Source organism: Otolemur garnettii, unplaced genomic scaffold (assembly GCF_000181295.1).
Source record: "Otolemur garnettii isolate 467f Iridium unplaced genomic scaffold, OtoGar3 scaffold00037, whole genome shotgun sequence".
Classification (NCBI taxonomy): Eukaryota; Metazoa; Chordata; class Mammalia; order Primates; family Galagidae; genus Otolemur; species Otolemur garnettii.
The window spans coordinates 9,941,204-9,961,876 of record NW_003852432.1 but is presented as its reverse complement, the minus strand read 5'-3'; the positions used below and the strand labels follow the sequence as shown (position 1 = coordinate 9,961,876).

Sequence of the window (20,673 nt, the reverse complement as noted above, 5' to 3'; positions counted from 1 at the left end):
GTTCATGTAAGAGTGGTGGCTGGTTTTTGCTAGGAAACTGAATATATTATATTACCTATGTGAACTGGCAAGGTGCACATAAGAGGACAGATATCTGAGGAGACTAGAATTTTCTTCTGATTGACTCTCTTTGTCCATAGATCAGAAAGGTCATTAAACCAAGGAGGTTTACAGAGAAAGAAGGTAGGAAATGGTGAAGGAAAGTGAGAGTGTGAATGGACCAGGAAAATATCAAAAGATTACTGGGAAAAATAACAGACCACTTGAGGTGGATTTTCATAAAATCAAAAGGAAAGATGACAGCATGGTTGTGTTTTTCCCCTTGCTCACGTTCAGTGGCTTTGAGCAGAAAAAAAGAGTTTAGATTTAACTAGGGATTTAGTTTAGGAGATAAGGAAGAAATGGAAGGAGGGCAAATTAATTGAAGGTCTATGCATGGGAGTGATTAAAAGGATTGACCTTGGTATTTAATCTAGCTGAGTAGGGAAGTAAGGATACAGCATGGGGTGGTTAAGGTTAGGGAAAGGTGATTAGGATCAATGGAGTTATACATGCAGTGAGTTCAATTTTCAAAAGACTTACGGAGTTTTGTGACTAGATAAGGTGAACTGCAGTGTAAGAGCTGGGGTTTGAAAACTAAATTTGAAATTGAGATAATGGAGGTATTGAGGTTACTGTTAATGGTGACTTGTAGTGTATGATGAGGGTGGTGAGAACTGGTAGAAGGCTGGAGGCAAGATCACAGGAGGAGCTTTTTGACCATCACAAGGAAGGTCAATCCTGGTTTGCAGGAGTTCCATCCATTAGCTCCATCTTTGGAGAAGGGACTATTTGCAAGAAAGCTATTAAGTTTCTATTCAAAGGCTCAGGATCTAATAGGAAGATTACTAGCATGTCATTCAGGCCAAGGTCGTGGATGAGAATTCAAGTCTGGGAGTCCCTGGGACCAGGTCACATCCATGGCTGCTTGGGGCTCATGCAGGGCTCATGCAGGGCTCAGCGGGTGTGGGTTTGGCAGGGTAAGGGAGCCCAGCCTGTTCTGGTCTCTGCACCTGTCGTTAGTCAGGAATTCGAGGGGTAGCCAACCACGTGCCTGAGGCTGAGAAGCTAGACGGGCGGTTAGGAGCCCCAGAAACGTCCTTGTTCCACCTGAGGACTGCAGCCTGCACCGCCATGAAGAAGCTTTTCCACTTCTGGAGGAGGAAGAATGAGTCCTCCAGCCCTCCCTCCTCCGACCTGCCCATGGGCTTGGGCTACCACCTTCAGGACAAAGATTTAAAGAAAGTTCACAAAGCTGCTTTAGCAGGGGATCTGGAGAAGCTGACCAAGTGCCTCCAGGTCAAAAAACAAGATGTGAACGTGCGGGACAAGGAATATAGGTAACTAGAGCTGAAGAGCCGGGGTGGGGAAGCTGGGGCTTCGCTGCGCCCGCCGGGATACCAGCCACGTTGGGCCACTCCACGCTGGTTATCACTCCGGGTTTTCCAGAGCAGAAGGATAGGTCACCACTGGCACAGCCACACTCCAAATCTCGGCTTCTTATTTAATTATTTTTTTAAGCGCTTACCTGCGTGTTTGAGAGCATTTTCGCTCTTCCTGATTCTGTCCCCTCCTCCCACCATCTTAATCTTCACCAGCCCAACATTCTTTCCCCATCTTCATATTTTATTTTTGTCCAAGACGTGTGAAATTTACTATTTTACTAGTGGAAGAACGGGGGGAGAGTAGAGGCAACCACCCAGAACAGTTATTAAGATTTTAAGACTTCAAAATACTAAAACAAGTAACTTTTTTTTTTTAAACAAAAGAAACTAAGTAAAGCATCTCAAGAATGCAGAAGCAAGAATCCAATGTACTCAATTCTAATATGAAGGCAGTAGACGAGCTAATAAAAGGTGTGGGGTAGGGGAATGAGGGTGGAGTAGAGGAGAGAGGTGGGGGGTGGGAGGTCCAGGTATGTGAGACGCTTCTTGGGGGTGGAACACAATTATAAGAGGGACTTGAGCTAACAAATGCAATCAGTGCAACATAATTCTTTGTACCCTCAATGAATCCCAAACAATAAAAACAAAAAGTCTATTATCACTCATACATGGGAAAAAAGAAACCTACTGACTTTGTTAATATTTAATAAACAACCTTATTTGGACAGAAGATTTTTTTTCCTGTTTGCTGCACATTCTTTACCACCAGTTTTCTTAGCTCTGAATTCATCTTGTAAACAAATACATGCTGCAAATATATGTAACAACTGTATAAATAAAGGAAGCAGTGTGTTAGATTCTAGGATAATATGGTGAATAGGCTACACAGTGGATTTACCAGCCACGTTCATTACCATTGAACTAGTCAAGTCACAAAGGTTCTTCATAGCCCAAAGGGGCATTGATACAATGCAATGAACTATATAGCTTCTGTTATACCCCTGACTTTACTTCAGTTATGTTTAGTTTATGGGAGACTTTGAGAATTCCCAGACTCAGAATTGCTGTTGAGCTGGACTGCACAGAGGGTCTTTCATGTAGCTGAATACCTAAGTCAGCTCTGTAACAAGTACAGTATATAGATCTGTCTTGGCACACTTGAGAGCACAATGGCTATTTCAAAACTGGCATTTGAACTAATTGGTGAATCAAAACTTAAACTGCCAAAACATATGCAACTTTTATGGTGGGCAGTAGCACATATTGTGCCGCCCACATATTGTTTATACTCATTTGCTTGACAGTGTCCCAGATAGCTTTACGCTATCTTCACTCTTTTTCTTTTTTTTTTTTTTTTACTTTTCTGACTGAATTATTTCCATGAACCTGTCTTTGCATTAACTTCTGGTTGATTTAATTTGCTTGATTTAATTCTGCTTGATTTGAACCACGAGGAGGGCATCTTTTGGCTAGGTTATTGTGTTCTTCAACTCTGTGATTTCTGTGTGGTGCTTTTTAAGATCTTCTGTCTCTGCTGGAGTATTCACTTTGAAAGCACTCACCTACAACTTGGACTTTACCTTACAACACAGACAATGTACCTCCCACCCCTATTAATCTGAACATTTTTTAAAAAGGAATTTTTACTTTGTTCCAGCATATTCTCTTGAATTCTTAGAGTTATTTTCAATTCTCTATAAGGAAGTCATAATTTTATTAGGCCTGATTTCTGGAGGTTTATCGTGGGTTATTTTGGAAGATAATTATTTGGTTTTTCATTTTTCTTGACTCCTCATGTTGGTGTCTGTGCACCAGACAAGGAAGGAACCTCTTTCAGTTTGAATGGATTAGCCACGTAAGGGAGAAGATCCCACCAATACACCTGTCCTGGGCTTCTAGGAGCTTGTATCTTCCCCAGGGAGAAGCTGACAGCTGTGATGTTTTGTCTGCTTGTTTTGTGTTGGACAGGGGGAGAATCAGTAGCAACTATCAGTCCAGGTTGTCATCTCCATTCTCCCCTGGGTGTCTGGACTGTTCTGGACTTGTCAGAGCTTCAGGACTAGAGAGAAAGATGCTGGTTCTTTGAGCAGCACCAGAGCAGTTGGGGCACTGGACACACAGATCAACTCTTTTCTCTAATGGTAGAAGTTGAGAGCTGAGAGTTTTCATGCAATTGCCTTTTGCTAAACAGAGGGTAGATCAATGGTTTCTACCACTTCAAGCTCCTACTTCTGTTCTTTGTCTGGGCAACTAGATTGTGCTGAACATTATTAGTGCTTCAAGACTGGCAAGAATCTCTGGGAAGCCAGAGCTCCCAGCAATAAAAGGAATGAATTACTGATATATGGAACAACGTGGATGAATCTCAAAAGCATTATGCTAGTTGAAATAAGCCATTCACAAAAGAGTCTATTAATATAGAATACTACTGACCTTTAAAGTATAGTAGCAGAAAGCAGATTAGTGGCTATCAGCAGTTTTAGATGCAGAGAGCAGGGAATGACTGTAAAGCTTGAGGGAACTTTTAAAGGTAATGGAAATATTCTTTACCATGATTATAGTAGGGGTTATATGACTGTATAGGGTCAAAACTCATAAAATCATCCATTTAAATGTTTCTATATGTATGTATAGATTATACCTCCACAAAGCTGAATACAAAAGTCTAAAATTGTATATTTTTATTTGAATATTTGCATGGGGGAAAAGGAGAGAGACCGAAAATGAGAGAGATAGAAGCTCTGAAAGGATTTTTACTAAAGTTAAGTTTGGTATTTCTGAAAAGAGCTAAAGTTTGAGTAGGGCAGAGTGGGTAGATTGAGATGGTCATTGGGTGCTTATTTATGCCATTTGAATTTTTAAAATGGTAAATTAAGTATTTAATGGATGTTTAATGACTCATTTTTAAAAGGTCTCTGAAAACTCATGGAAGTATATGTGCATATTGATGCAGGCCTTGTAGAAATAATTATATATGTTTTCCAGTAAAAACAATCATTCTACAAGTTAAAATTTCTGGTTAAGAAATTTCAGTCCTGAGGAGGTTGGTTGCTCAGGATGTCACAGTGGCCAAGTAGGAAAAGCATTGTTTTGAGAGTCAACATCTGAGTTTGAGGCCTTCTCTGCATCTGTATAATTTTGATACTAAGTTTCCTGATCTGTCAAATTGAAGCTACTTCTAGATTGTACTTTCTTTTTTTTTTTTTTTAAACTTTCAGATTAATGTGAGTATACAAACAACCAAATCACAATATTTGAATTTGTTAGGTAGAGTCCCACTTTTATTTATGACTTACACCCAAAGTTATGCCATATACCCCTACATTGTGTCCATCCAGTGGGAGCAACCCAAACCCCTCATCTTTCTCCCCCTCCCTTGTTCTCCCTCCCTCCCAACTTTAATTGAAATAAATTTTTCTCCAATGTGGGCATGAATTAGATCATCTACTGGCTTCATATTAGTATTGAGTATATTGGATTCTTGCTTCTTCATTCTTGTGATATTTTATTGAGAAGAATGTGTTTCAGGTGGCACTTGTGGCTCAAGGAGTGGGTTGCTGGCCCCATATACCAGATGTGGTGGGTTCAAATTCAGCCCCGGCCAAAAAATAGAAAAAAAGACAGAAGAATGTGTTTCTATCCAGGTTAATACAAAAGGTGTGAAGTCACCATATTTTTTATGGCTAAATAGTGTTCCACATATACCACAGTTTGTTAATCCATCCCTGAGTTGATGGGATTTAAGTTGTTTCCACATCTTAGTGATTGTAAATTGTGCTGCGATAAACAATCTAGTGCATATGTCTTTATGATAAAGACTTTTTTTTCTTCTGAGTAGATACCGAGTGGTGAGACTGCAGAGTCAAATGAGAGATCTAATTTGAGTTTTTTAAGGATTCCCATATTTTCTTCCAAAAATGCTATATTGTTTGCAGTCCCACCAACAATGTAAAAGTGTTCCCTTCTCTCCACATCCATGCCAGCATCTGCAGATTTGGGATTTTGTGATGTGGGCCATTCTCATTGGGGTTAGGTAATATTTCAGGGTGGTTTTGATTTGCATTTCTCTGATGACTAGGGGTGATGAGCATTTTCTCATATGTTTGTTAGCTATTCATCTGTCTTCCTTAGAGAAAGTTCTGTTCATGTTTCTTGCCCAGTGATAGATGGGATTCTTAGCTCTTTTTGTTGATTAGAGTTCTCTATAGATCCCAGTTATCAAGCCTTTGTCAGATTTGTAAAATGCAAATATATTTTCCAATTCTGAAGGTTGTCTATTTGCTTTGGTTGTTTTGCTTTTAGGTGTGCAGAAACTTTTCAGTTTAGAAGTGCCATTTGTTAATTTTTTTTTGCAATTGCCACAGAAGTCTTATTCATAAAATCTTTCCCCAGGTCAACATCTTCAGGAGTTTTTCCCATACTTTCTTCTAGGATTTTTATCATTCTCCACCTTAGATTTAAATCTTTTATGTATCTGGAATGAATTTTTGTAGGAGGTAAAACATATGGTCAAGTTTCAGTCTTCTACTTGTGATTTATCTGGTTTTCCCAGCACCATTTATTGAATAGGGATTCTTTTCCCCAATGTATACTTTTGTTGGGTATATCAAAGATCTTATGGATTTAAGAAACTGGCTACATTTCTTGGTTTTTTATTTGATTCTGAACCTCTGTGTCTCTATTTTTGTGTCAATACCATGCTGTTTTGATTACTGTGGACTTATAGTCTGAAGTCCGATAGGGTAATGCCTCTGGCTTTGCCAAATAATCTAAGTAAAAATCCTCTTTACAAGACTGTCTTGAGGATTTGCATGATATTGTAAACATTGTAGTTTTTCATGCCTGCTCAAGAAAATAATTTTCATTGCTAAAAAGTAATTTTATGAGGTGGTGCCTGTGGCTCAAAGGAATAAGACACTGGCCCCATATACCAGAGGTGGTGGGTTCAAACCTGGCCCTGTCCAAAAACTGCAAAAAAAAAAAAAAAATTATGGTTGGGGGTCACCACAACATGAGGAACTGTATTAAAGAGTTGCAGCCTTAGGAAGGTTGAGAACCATTGAGCTAGAGAATAATAAAATTGATCAGGGTTCTGCTTTTTATTTTTTTATTTTTATTTTATTTTATTTATTTTTTTGAGACAGACACTCAAGCTATTCGCCCTGGGTAGGGTGCCATGGCATCACAGCTCACATCAACCTCCAACTCCTGGGCTCAAGCAAGTCTCCTGTCTCAGCCTCTCAAGTAGCTGGGACCACAGGAGCCTGCCACAACACCTGGCTATTTTTTGGTTGCAGCCGTCATTGTTGTCTTGGCGGGCTCGGGCTGGATTTGAACTGGCCACCTTAGGTGTATGTGGCTAGCGCCTTAGTCATGTGAGCCACAGGTACTGAGCCTGGAGTTCTGCTTTTTATATTGTAGTTATATTATATATAGTCTTGCTTCCCAGGGATTACATTCAGGTAAACTTGATTGGAAGTTTAGCATTTCCAAATTGTTCCAAACTATTTTTATATTTTCTTGATTTATAGTTGTATTGCTGTATATAAATTTTGTCAGTTTAATTTTTTGAAAGTTACCCTATTTTTAAATCTTTGAAGGTTACCTTTTTGCTACTCCCATGTGTCAATAACAGGTTTGGTTAGGTACCCACAAAGTACTTCTGAGGACCTAAAGTGAAGCAGGGAAATGCTAAGTTCTCTTGTTTAGGACATGAGCTATGTACATATGGACTCCGTATTATAAAATGATTTAAAGATAAGGATATAATGATATCACTTTCATAAATAAATATCAGTTTAATGAGATCTAGTGCTGGCTAAAAACCACAAATTAAAATGAAGTTAATTAGTATTCTGTCATATTTCACAAATGTGTACTTGGTTTTTGGTAGGCAACCTAGAGTAGGGTTCTCTAACAGTAGAAATCAGTGTAAGAACTTAAAATGAGGCAGAGATCTACAACTTAGAGGTTCTTAGGCTTTGACTTGTATGTTCCTTTGTCAGATACAAATGCTAGCCCTGACTTTAACGGCTAAATAGAAACACACAATTAGGGGTAGCATCCTATCAAATAGGCAATGTCTTTTTCTCTTGTTGCTGATTGGATGCATCTCAAGTTTTAAGTATAATTTATTTAAAAAATAGATTTTGGTTTCTTTTTAAAAATTCAGAATATCAGAGGGTACACGTATTTTGGTTGTATAATTTGTTTTGAGCCAAAGTTTTAAGTGTTGCCTTCATCCAGGGAGTGTGCACTGTACACATTAGGTGTGAATTTATCCACACCCTCCTTGTCATTGAGTTTTACTTCCATATATGCATATAAGTGTTGATTGATTAGTTCCAATTTAGTACTGAGTATGGGTGGTATTTGTTTCTCCATTCTTGTAACATTTCACTTAGAAGAATGATTTCCATTTTCATCTAGGTTGTCACAAAAGATAGGCAATCACCATTTTTATTTTTAATGGCTGAGTAGTTCTCCATGGTATACATATACCATATTTTAGTAGCCCATTCATGTATTGATAGGCACTTGGGTTGTTCCCACATGTTTGCCCTTGTGAATTGTTCTGCTATAAATGTTTGAGTGCAAGTGCCCTTTTTATAAAGTATCCTTTCTTCCTTTGAGTATATACTCAGCAGTGGGATTGCTGAATCAGATGGTTGGTCTAAGTTCTTTGAGGTATCTCTGAATTACTTTCTGTAGAAGTTGTACTAGTTTGCAGACCCACCAACTATAACTTCTAAATGTTATTGTGATTACCAAATTTATCATCTTTTCCAACCTATTCTCAACTCATTATATTAAATTTTCCTTGATGTGAAACCAGTTAAATATTTGGTCTTCAAGGCCTCTTAAATTTAGTAAAAAGCAATTATAATTAGTGTAAAGTTTGTGTTAATATAATTAAGTGCATGACGCAAATGCCTTAACAATATACAATAAGTAATTTCTTCAGTGAGTACTCATCTCTAACTTTGTGTATTATTATATTGATATAGAACACCTTTGCACTTCGCCTGTGCTAATGGACATGTAAATATTGTATATTTCCTAATTGAGAAACAATGTGAGATAAATGTCCTGGATAGTGAAAACAGGTCTCCATTGATTAAGGTACGTTCTAATCTTTTCAATCTGAATGTGTTTGAGTTCTCCTATTTATTTTTGGTTGATTTTCATAGTTTAAAACATTATTCAGCATTAATTTAATATATGAGTCATGTCTTAAGTAGTAAATTGATGACTCATCTACTCTCATTGCATTGACAGGCAGTACAGTGCCAAAAGGAGGATTGTGCTAATATTCTTCTAAACTGTGGTGCAGACCCAAACCTGGTGGATTTTCTTAATAATTCTGCTCTTCATTATGCTGTCTGTGGTCAAAGTGTCTCATTAGTTGAAAAGTTGCTTCAACATGAAGCTGATCTTGAAGCTAAAAATAAGGTATGTTCCTGTTAAAGAAAAAAAAATGTATATTTTAGAGAGAAGATATTTATTTCAGGTAACTAATAGCTATTGGAATACATTGCATATAAAGAATGAATTTTCCAAACTGAAATTGGGGAGAAGAGATTATCAAAAATTGAAAAAATTTTTTCTTCCTTTACAGTCTTCCTCCATTTCATTGCTGACTGTAGTAGTCCTGATCTCCAAACTAACATCATACTTAGCAATGATAATGGTGCAAAGGGCCTTAACAAATGAGAAAACTTTGATTCTCCTATAGATAGATGTTGATAAAAATGATAAAGCTTACCCTTTTTCTATTTTATTTATATACTCATGACCAATAAAAAGAACAGTGTTGAATTGGCAAATTATATTACAAGTAATCACACTTTCTTATGGAGACATCGGATGATTAATGAATACTTTTTTTAAAAAAAGGCATCTACACACTTCAGTTTACTGCTATTTTGTCTACATGATTGTACAAAATAAGTGTCAGTCTTAGAGGTTTAAATGAAATTCTGGGGAAACCTATTATGTCATTATGAAGGGTGAATTGGTGGTATTTGTGCTGCTCCTCACTTGATTATTCTAGACTGATTTTCCCCACAATTTGAATTAAGCCTAAAATTGAAATTTTAATTATTTTTGGCTGGCCCAACCCTGACTTTTTTTTTTTTAATCTTTAAAATCATCTTTTGTTGTGTATTAAAATCTTCTAAGAGTTAAAGTGCATATTCAGAGGTTTCTTATAACCATTTACTTTTTAACTCTAACAGAGTGTAACTTTAATATAGTCTTTTAAGTAATCATTTTGAAATTTTTTTTCAGGATGGGTATACTCCACTTTTACTTGCCGTTAGCAAAAATAATGCAGAAATGGCAAAATTTCTTCTGATGAAAGGGGCAGATGTGAATGCTACAGATAAGAATCAAAGGTATAATTAATAAAGCCAAGAAAGGGAGTATATAACTACAGCTACCTAAAAGGATAAGAAATACATATATTTGTATTAAATATATATTTGATATTGGGAAAATATAAGGCCATGTGACAAATGATTTTGGGCAAATTCCCTAGACTCCCAGAATCTGTTTTGCTATTTACAAAATCAAACACTTGGAGCAGATTGGTTGGTTATTATAATACTATTATTAATTATTGTTACTATTTATACATTACATCATATATAGAAGACCAACTGATTTAGGTAATTGGGGGTAGGGAACCTAAGCGCCAGACATTCTCTCTCACAGAATTTTGAGACATATTCTCTTTTTTTGCAGTTTTTGGGGGTTTGAACCCACCACCTCCAGCATATGGGGTTGGCGCCCTACTCCTTTGAGCCACAGGCACTGCCCTTAAGACATATTCTTGAAAACACTAGGATTCCATGGAGCAGAAATTGAAAACCAGTGACCTAGTTGCTTCCTAGAGTCTCTTTATTTTCAGACTCTGTGATATGGTCTGTGACTGGCACACTTTTTGGACCAGATCTGTCCTATTGTTTACATTCTTGCTTTGACTCTTTTCCTGATAGAAATCCTACATTTAAATAGTAAATTGAAACAACTGACCTAAAAAAAGACATGTTTAAGATCCATAAGTGGACATTTATTAATATTTTATATCTCTTGCTCCAGAACAGCCCTTATGATTGCTATCAGTGGTGAACCAACAAGTTTAGTAAATATTCTTTTTCAGCAAGATGTGGATCTATCTCGTCAAGATATTTATGGATTCACAGCTGAGGAATATGCTTCTTTTAATGGTTTAACTGTGTAAGTGATACTATATAGCTTTTAAAAGTTGTGTAGGGCTTGATTGTAAGAATTAAAGCATGGTCCCCAAAATACAAAACTGGAATAGGCTCAGTAGCATGGAGAATCACATATGAACCCTAATCTATTGATCGCCTCTGTCTGTAGGGTCTAATGAGTCTTAAGACGTAAAAGTGAATGATTATGCGGATTAGATTAACTATTGGTGTTGGTGTCATGAGAATTGGAAGAATGCCAGGACAGGGACTCGGGCTGACAACTGCAACAAAACATAGCTGAGTGTTGTGGAGGGCACCTGTAGCCCCAGCTACTTGGGAGGCTGAGGCAAGAGAATCGCTTAAGCCCAAGAGTTGGAGGTTGCTGTGAGCTGTGATGCCACGGCACTCTACCGAAGGTGACATAGTGAGAGTCCGTCTAAAAAAAAAGAAAGAAAGAGAAAGAAACTGGAAACAACTTAGTTTTTTAATGATGAAGAAAAGGTGTAGTCTATTTTGGTATCTTAACTCTTTATGCTATTATGCAGTCAATAAAAATATGATTACAATGTAAAAATGAAGAAAAGAGAGTTTAGTGAAAAGCACAGAAACAGAAATATAAATACACAAAAATACGCTAGTTGGTAAAGACCAAGAAGGGAGCAAAGAGGTGAAAATAGATAGGATGGTGAGATTACAAGCATATTTAAACATTAAAATGGTTTTCTTTTGTAATAACCATATTAATTTTTAGGGGTCTTTTCTTGTTTTTCTAGCTGTTACTTATATAAAATTATATTTTTTAATTAACTTTTGTTCAGAAGATTATCTTTTTTATTTTAGATTAACATGAAAGTACAAATGATTAGATTACATTGTTTGCATTTCTTAGGTAAATTAAAGTTCAAGTTGTAGTTGAGCTCTTCACCCAGAATTTGTGCCAAATACCCTTACATTAAGCACCTTAGTTGAGAACTTATCAATTTCCCTCTCTCCTTCCCTTTCTCCTTTTCCCCCTTTTTTCTCCCCCATTTGAATTTGATTTTTTTAAATCATTAATTCTATATGAAAAACACAGGTAGGGAGGAAGAAAAATAATCACATGCACACATACACACACTTAGAAATATTTGTTTTTAAAGTCTTGATCGTTAGAAACTATATTTTATTAAATGTATGAGCCACTTAATATAGTATATATAGCTAGTCCCCAAATTATGAAAGACATAGGTTCTGCAGGTTTTTTCTTAAGTTGAATTTGTATATAAGTTGGAACAGGTACATTTTTCTGTTATCTGTAATAGCCTCCATTCCTAGATGTGAGTTGTATGTCAGTTAGCTGTTTGTAACTTGGGGACTGCCTATATTTATGTCTTTGTAATATTGAATATGTGTATCCTATTTTACCTTGATTTAATCAAAGCAAATAGATAACAATTTAAAGAGCTAAACAATTGGTGAATATTCACACTATAAAAAGATTTTTTCCCTCTATAAATGGGATCCCTAACTGTTCCTTTTACATTTGGAATTTTTAGCATCATTTAAAAAGTTTGGGTATATGAAACTAGGACACACATGTATCTATTCAGGAATATATCTATTGGTCAAAAAACAGTACCTTTTTTTTTTTGAGACAGAGTCTTACTATGTCACCCTGGGTAGAGTGCCATGGTGTCATAGCTCACACCAACCTCAAACTCTTGGGCTCAAGTGATTCTCTTGCATCAACCTTCTGTGTAGGTAGGACTACAGGTGTCGGCCACAATGCCCAGCTATTTTATTATTATTATTTTTTTTTAGCAACCCGGGCTGGATTTGAACCCACCAGCCCTGGTGCATGTGGCTGGTGCCCTAACCCCTGAGCTATGGGTGCTGAGCCCAGTACTTGTATTTTGAAATAACTTGTTTACATGTATAAGTCTTGTGAAGCCGTTGTTGGGTAATTTCATGGGAAGGAAATCTCAGACTTTTTCCATCTTTCCTAAATGGCTTTTAGAGCAGAAATTCCTTTTTGTAGATTGCTCTATTATTAATTGAAGAATAAATAGAAGCATATTGACCAGGGAGTTTTTATCATTTCAATATTTTCGTATTTTCAATGTTGAAAATCCTAAGAGAATTGCATTTGTTTCTTTTTTCCAAAGAGGTGAATTGGAAGACAGGTAGCTTCTTAATGACTAAACAATTACCTTTAGGATGGGAGAAAAATCAGCATTTAATAACAATTGCAAATGACTCTTACAAGCCACAGCCCAAGTCCCCCATTCCTTTGTCTGTCTTCTGCTCCTCTGTGTAATGGGATCTAAACTTTCTGTGCTTGTGATTTTTGCTGCTGCAGCGCCTGCTGCCTAACTCACACATTTAAGCAGCTGACCTGCTTCTTAGGTTTATTCCTTAGTGCTCTTCCCTAGCGTGAAGGAAAGTGAAAGTATAGTAAAGGAATGGCTTCACAAAGTGTGGACAAAGTTTCTCATATAGACAGCCACAAGGTGAGGAGAGGCCTGGAACAGATTCTTCCCTTGTGGCCCTCAGAAGAAACCAACCCAATCAGCACCTGGCTAAACTTCCAGCCTGTGAGAAATAGAAAGAACTATGAGAAAATAACGTTCTATTTAAGCCAGCCAGTCTGTGGTGTTTTGTTAATTGCAGCCCTAGCAAATGAATGCAGCAAATAAACCTGAAAGTTATTTCTTCTCCTTTGATAATGACTTGATAAAAAAATCATATTTGCGATAACAGGAAAAAAAGAGGCCAGCAGAGAATCGGAGTACATGCGATTGAAATGATGTCTGTTTGAGCAGAAGCCTGAGGTGAAGGTGTGACATACTTAGGAAGGCATTGGCTTGGTGTCTGAGGATTTTAGTATCTTTTTTTTTGTATAATTATGTTATAAATGAAATGAAATTTTTATTAATAGTGGAATTAATACATGATTTCTTTTTGTGGATAGATATCATCAATTAACTTCTAATAATGGAACAAAGAATAAAGTTAAACAGACATCTCACATTGAACAGCCAACTTTGGCCACTACATGTGACACAGAAGAACAGCAAGATGGTAACCAAATACTAACCAAACAAGTATTCTTGTTGCTTTTGGGTTGTTTTTTTTTAGGAAAGGAAACAACTTTCTTAAGTAACACATCTGAAATTGAAATTTTCTTATAATTTGAAATGCCAGATAATTTTATGAACCGTTCTTAAGAATTATTATTAAAATGTCCTGACACTTCATTGACCAACAATGTAAAGGTGTAACACAAAGATCTACTGAATGATTAAGAACTTTTTTATCCATGGTCTCTTGACCACTTATAAAAAATAATTTTTCACATAGACATTTTAAAAGATATAAAACTCTCATAAAACTTTTAATTTTATTATAAAAATACTTGAAATAAGCACATTTGGTATTAGTATGATATATACCAAATCATTATATAACATTTAAAAATAAGTAACACTATTTGTGAAGAACTAAGTTTACAATGCATCAGTGAAAATAATTTTTGGTGTTCATTTTCAAAAAAATCTATAATTATTTTAAGTCTGTAAAACATAGACTTTTTTTTTTTTTTTTTTTTTTGAGACACAGCCTCAAGTTGTCCACCTGGGCAGAGTGCTGTGGCATTACAGCTCACAGCAACCTCCAACTCCTGGGCTCAAGCGAGTCTCCTGCCTCTGCCTCCCAAGTAGCTGGGACCACAGGCGCCCGCCACAACGCCCGGCTATTTTTTGGTTGCAGCCGACATTGTTGTTTGGCGGGTCCGGGCTGGGGATTCGAACCCGCCACCTTAGGTGTACATGGCTGGCGCCTTAGCCAACATAGACTTTTCTTTGCTGAAGATATCTTGCACTGACTTTTTTTTTTGGTTGGCTGAAAGAACAATTCCTAGAACTATCCTCACTAGCAACCACATTCCTTCACCAATGTAAACAAGAAAAAAAATAGGACGTGGAGGGATCATGAAGGCAATGGCAGATCACAGAAATGCAATGCTCTTCAAACTTTCTCCATCACCCCAGTCGGTAGTCATGATGTTTATAATGACGCCTGGCCCTGTTGACTACAGGTGGATAAACTTAAAAGAGAATTTTCCTGAATTCCTCTTAATCTAGACTCTTATTTCTTCCTCTGCTACTCTTCTCTTTTTAAAATGTCTACACAGTTGTGAAAAGTAAAGAATTTCTATAATTTACACTGCATTTCTTCAGGGACCTATAGTAATAGAAACTACAGAAACGTTACTCCTACATTTTGCGTGTCTCCTGAGGGTAAACATTTAAAACCACTCCCTATAATTTTATCCTGGCAGTCTCTGCTGCCAGTTCCTAGGGAAGTGTTAAAATGTGAATCTTCTTATGTTTTAAAGCATAATAGAAACATTACATCAAGAAAATTAGAAAAAGACACAGCAAAAGATAGTAAACTTAAAAAGTTGTATGTAGTATTTCCTTTAGATTCAAAGGGGACAACGTAATCACTTTTATAAAAATTATTATAAAATTCAGAAGTATTAATGCTAAATGATGAATGTGTTGTAGCTGACATGTAGACTTGAAGAAATATACTTAGGGGTGAAAATGTTTAGACATCAATGAAGACTACGAGATACTTAGCAGTGAAAATATTTAGACGCAAATGAAGACATTACAAATATCACTTGTTTTCTAGATGTGTAACCCATTTCTACAAATCCTTTGCTGCTTCCTTGGATTTAAAAAGTATATTTTGAAAGAGCTGTTAACTGAACTAACATAGCATTTTGCTGACCACTCATTTGAAGAAAAGTTTGTTAAATGGAGAACAATATTTTTCACCTTAGAAGACATGAAGAAATATCGAAAGATAAACATCTGTGTCATGAACCATCAGTTGAAAAGACACAATTTGTGATAGGTAGAGAAAAATGTGTAGTTAAAATATTGAATAAGATAATAGCAGGAATAAACAGTGTTAGACATGCATTGGAATATTTAAATAAAAATACTAACATTTCAGCTACAAAATGGAGGAAAAATTACAAATTATCCTTTCAAATCAAAATTCTCTTTTACTTACAAGTACTTTGATTGATAAAGACTTGACATTCTCAGTAATACTACAGTACTTCAATACCTATTCAGGATACTTGGATATTATAGAAGAGAGAAAAAGTAAAGGCATCATCCATAGTCTCATTACCCAAATAAAACCTTTGTTCAATTTTGGGTATTTTTTGTTGTATTTTAAAATTTGTTTATCTTTTTTTACATTCCTCTCAGAATGTAAAATGTACAATTTTACATTTTCTTTGTAAAAGTACAGTGCGCCATATGCTTGCTTTCCACTGAGCTCCTGCTGTAGCATAAACACATGAAGCAAAATCTAGCTTTAGGACTCCCCTATAGACCCTTCCTCTAACTGTTGTCTAGGACAGCTCCTCCTCAGGGGACCTCAGTGCATTACTCTCTGCTCCGCTCTTCTCAGGCTGCTGGAATGCAAGCTCTATGAGAGTGTGAGCCTTATGTCCCCGACCGCTAGGAAAATGCCTGGTGCATGGTAGACACTCAGTTCACTGAATTCATATAATAACTGATACTTGTCAGGCACTGTTGTAAAGTTGAGAACTTTATACATCTTCACATATGCTCTTCACAAAGTCCTTTTGAGGTAGAAAATACTCATATCTTCATTTTAATTTGAGGACTTTGTGGTACAGCATGGTTCAGTGACTTGGTCAAGGTTAATGAGATAGGCAGCTGGAAATGGGATATAAACTCGTGTCTTGTGAATTTGAACTTAGCCAGTTTAATGCCAAAATTTGTGCCATTAACCAACATACCACACCATCTCTGTCATGCAAGGATGAATATCTATCATCCTTGTAAACTCTATTTTTAATGGGTCAAAGGGATGATTTTAGCATGATTTGAAATTTTTTTGTTATTTTATTTTACTTTAAAATAATTTTTTATTAAATCATACCTGTACATTAATGCATTTAGGGGGTACAATGTGATAATTTGATATACAATGTGGGAAGCTTACATCAAACTCGTTAACATAACTAACACCTCATTAATTTGTGGTGGTGAGATGTTTATACTCTACTTTTAATGCCACTCATTCATTTAAATATGTTTAACTCCTTTCTAGTTGTTAGATGATATGGAAGAGCTAAAATAGAGGGGGAAAAGCTGATGATTCCTGACATTAAGTTAGCAAACATTTTCAACTATGGTTTCAATCAGTGATTCTTAATTGGGAGACTCCCCCCTTCCACCCACCACCGGGGATATTTAACAATGTCTAGAGAAATTTTTGGTTGTCAAAACTGAAGAGGAATACTGCTAAATATTATCATGCACAGGAGAGCCCTCACAAGCAACTATCTAGCCCAACTATGGTGTTGAGGCCAAGAACCCTAATTTGGATTCTATGTTATATCCTGGGGAGCAAAGTTGGAAAAAGATATTTTTATATTCTCTGCCCTCAGTGATCTCACTAATGTCTACTCTCCCCCATCCCAGCCCTTCTCAACTATGTGAGTAAATGAGATTTAGAATATGTATAGTGTACCTTTATCATTAGCCGAGGGGGAGGAGGGAGTGATAAATTACCTAAAGCAGATTTGGGAAGGTCAGGATGACTTCACGTATAAATGTACTCTTTGGCTGGGATTGGAGGATTAGTAGGGTTTCTCTGTGTCTTTCAATCAAAAATTACTCAACAATGATAAAAAAAATTAATCTGTAATCGAGGCAGAGACAAAACTTGTGAAAATTAGAGGGGAAAGAGAGGTCATTTGTTGAAGTCACCACCAGGTTAAGACTGGGGAAGGAGATGAGATTTGAATCAGGTCTTGAAGATTAGGTAAAATTGTTACATTAGACATCTAATGAGAAGTTAGGTGAGGCAGATAAAGAACTTTGTGTATATTATAACTGAATTTCTGTTGACTCCCTATTGGGGAATGTATATTCTAAGAAGGTATGTTGTAGTACAAAGAGAGGGCACAGATATTGACCTGGGTTAATTGCCAGCTTAGTTCCTTATTACTGTAACATCTCTAGGAATATTTTTGTGAAATTCTCTCCAGTATTCCAACTGTCAGAATATTGTCAGATTGTGAATTACTTTCCAAAGTGTCTGGTAATACCTAAAACAGAACACTTACTTTTCCTTTAAGAAAGTTGACAACAGGAAAAACTCCCTTTTTTTGCAACAGAGTCTCACTATGTCACCCTCAGTAGAGTGCTATGGAGTCACAGCTCACAGCAATCTCAAACTCTTGGACTTAAGTGATTCTCCTGCCTCAGACTCCCAAGTAGCTGGGACTACAGGCACCCACCACACTATTTTTTGGATATAGTTGTCATTGTTGTTTTGGCAGGCCCAGGCTGGGTTCGAACTTGCCAGCCCTGCTGTATGTGGCTGGCGCCCTAGCCACTGAGCTACAGGTGCTGAGCCAGAAAAAACTATTTAATACATACTCAACTTTAGGTAAACATTTAAACTTCTTGTAAGCAATCGTATAAGCAGACTACTTTTTCAACTCATGTGGTAAGCTTGGAAGAATATACTTCTTCAATGACAAAGTCCTCAAACTTCAATTCTCTTTCGTCCCCTTGCCAATTTAGGGTTATGGCACAAAGTTGTGCAGACTTTGAACACCTTCTTGGAAGGAGCAAGGGGGGCCAAACCATATGTTTTGACATAGGTCTGTGTCAAACAAAAGATAGGGCGTGTTTTCCTAATTTTGGGGGGTGGTTGGAAGTGGCAGGATGCGGTTTTTGTTTTCTAGCAGAAGCCCATCACCCTTTTGCACTTTTAGTGTCTTTCCCGAGAAGAGAAAGCTTAGATAGGAGACACACATGGTAGAGATCTGAACCAAGCCTAGCTGATAGCAGGAGCCCAGCCAGGCTCAGCAGTGCCAAGTCAATACCTATCATTTAAGGAATAAATGTTTGTTAAGCTATCGAGGTCTTTGAGATTGTTTACTGCCCTCAATAAAAAGCTGACTAATGATGGGAAGAGAGCCACAACATGAAGCTCCTGGCATTACATTCACAGCTCAGGGAAATGGACTCTGCCCTGTCCCTGCATTCCAGACCCCTCTGTCCTCTAACTGTCCCACAGCAGCTCAGTACCGCACCCCCTCCTTGGTCTCTTTTGTTATGCACAGTTGTTTTCCTCTTGCCAGTGAAACTTGCAAGAGACTAATCAGTTCACAGTGTGCATCTCACTTGGCAATGTGCTTACCCAAGTACATTTGCCAGAAATCAGGCCTCTCCCCATAAAACATTCTTTTACCAGCTAAAAGGGAAAAAAATTCTATCATGCAGTCTTTTCTGAGATTTAAATGAATCTTACTTAGGTTTAGGTAATCACCTCTTTGTTTTAAAAGATGGAATCTTGTGTTTATTTCCTAAGGAGTTGTATTCATTTGCTGTTGTTGCTATAACATATTACCACAAATTTGGTGACTTAAAGTACCACACATCAATTATCTTACAGTTCTGGAGGTCAGAAGTACAAAATGGATCTCAGGGGGTTAAAATCAAGATGTTGGCAGGATGTATTCCTTTCGGGAAGCTCTAGGGGCACATTTTTCCTTCCTTGCCTTTTCTACACTCTAGATGCTAGCCACAATCTTTGACGTCTAACCCCCAGCAACCATATCACTCCGATCTCGGCTTCTGTCCTCAAATATCCGTCTCTGCCTTTCTTTTTAAGAATGCTTATGATTACATTCAGTTTGCTTGGAAGGGCCACAATAACCTCCCACCTCAAAACCCCTAATCTAATCACAACTTTAATTCCCTGTTGCTTTGTGAAATAACATATTGCCAGATTCTGGGCATTTCTAGGTAGACGTCCTTGAGGGGGAGAAGGATATTATTCTGCCACAGAAGTATATATTCAAGAGCTGAAGAAGAAGAGTTGGGTTGCTTCCTAATTTTGTTTAGTTTTAATTTTGAAATAATCTCAAACATAGCGAAAACTTGTATTTTCAGTAGAAATAATTATTTTCTGAACCTTTTGTGAAAGAGAATAGCTGACCTTATGTTGTAGCACTCCTTAAGACTTTTGTATTTTCTCCAAACGAGAACATTTCTCCTTTATAGCCACATATGACCATCTAAGTCAGGAGATTCATATTGATATAATACTACTGTATAAGTCTCACATTTCATTCACATTTTCCCAAATTTTCTTATGACATCCTTTGTAGTAGGTGTGTCCAACCTTTTGGGTTTTATAGTCCACACTGGAGAAGAGTTCTCTTGATCCACACACTAAATGCACAAAACTAACAAAAGCTGATGAACAAACCAAAGAAAGGTCCATGCATAATTTTTGTGCTATCTGCCACTACAGGTAAGCAAAAAGTCCTCAAATAATCCTAATTATGCCGCAAACATTCAAAGAGTCTTTTAAAATCATCCAGCTGGTCTTCAGTTTGTGATCACTAATGTAGAAACTGTACACATCTAGATAATAAAACACCTTTGGGTTTTTTTTATATTTCTAATTATAAAAGTAAGAGAAAAGTGGGCCATATAAAACTAGTGGCATATTTGACACTGTATTTGAGAAACTAATGCTTCAATATGTGGGTTGGTGGAAGTAGTTTAAATTCTCAGGGAGTTTGCAAGGTGCTCATCAGATACTTTGGTTCGAATTGTACCCTTAATGTGCTTCATTCTTGAAAATAGTTGCTATTTTCTTGAAATTACATGCTACTAAAAAGCAATGACATGAATATGGTGTGATTATGAAGTGAGGGAACTTTGTCTCTGGGAAGATAATATAATTATATAAATATATTGCCAGGTAATATATTTATGTCGACTAAAAATGATGTCACAAATGCACCAAAATGGATTATTTTCCTAGAAATCTTGAAACCTATTTTTAAATTCTTTTATCAAATCAAAAAGCACGGCTGCATGTTTTTCACCGTTCTCAGGACTGTGGTTAGCGGAAGTGTTGAAATGCATACAATTATTTGCCTTATTTTGAAGTTTTCATAATTTCATTTT

The 20,673-nt window shown here is 36.7% G+C and overlaps 1 protein-coding gene across 1 annotated transcript; it reads left to right on the top strand.

Annotated features, from left to right (window-relative positions):
* Nucleotides 1–1,173: 1,173 nt before the first annotated feature.
* Nucleotides 1,174–18,347, top strand: ANKRD7 (ankyrin repeat domain 7). The gene is made up of 7 exons (XM_003789824.1): nucleotides 1,174–1,379; nucleotides 8,432–8,546; nucleotides 8,703–8,876; nucleotides 9,714–9,820; nucleotides 10,527–10,664; nucleotides 13,593–13,702; nucleotides 18,268–18,347. The coding sequence occupies exons 1-7, from the start codon at nucleotides 1,174–1,176 to the stop codon at nucleotides 18,345–18,347; spliced, it is 930 nt and encodes a 309-aa protein (XP_003789872.1).
* Nucleotides 18,348–20,673: the final 2,326 nt, after the last annotated feature.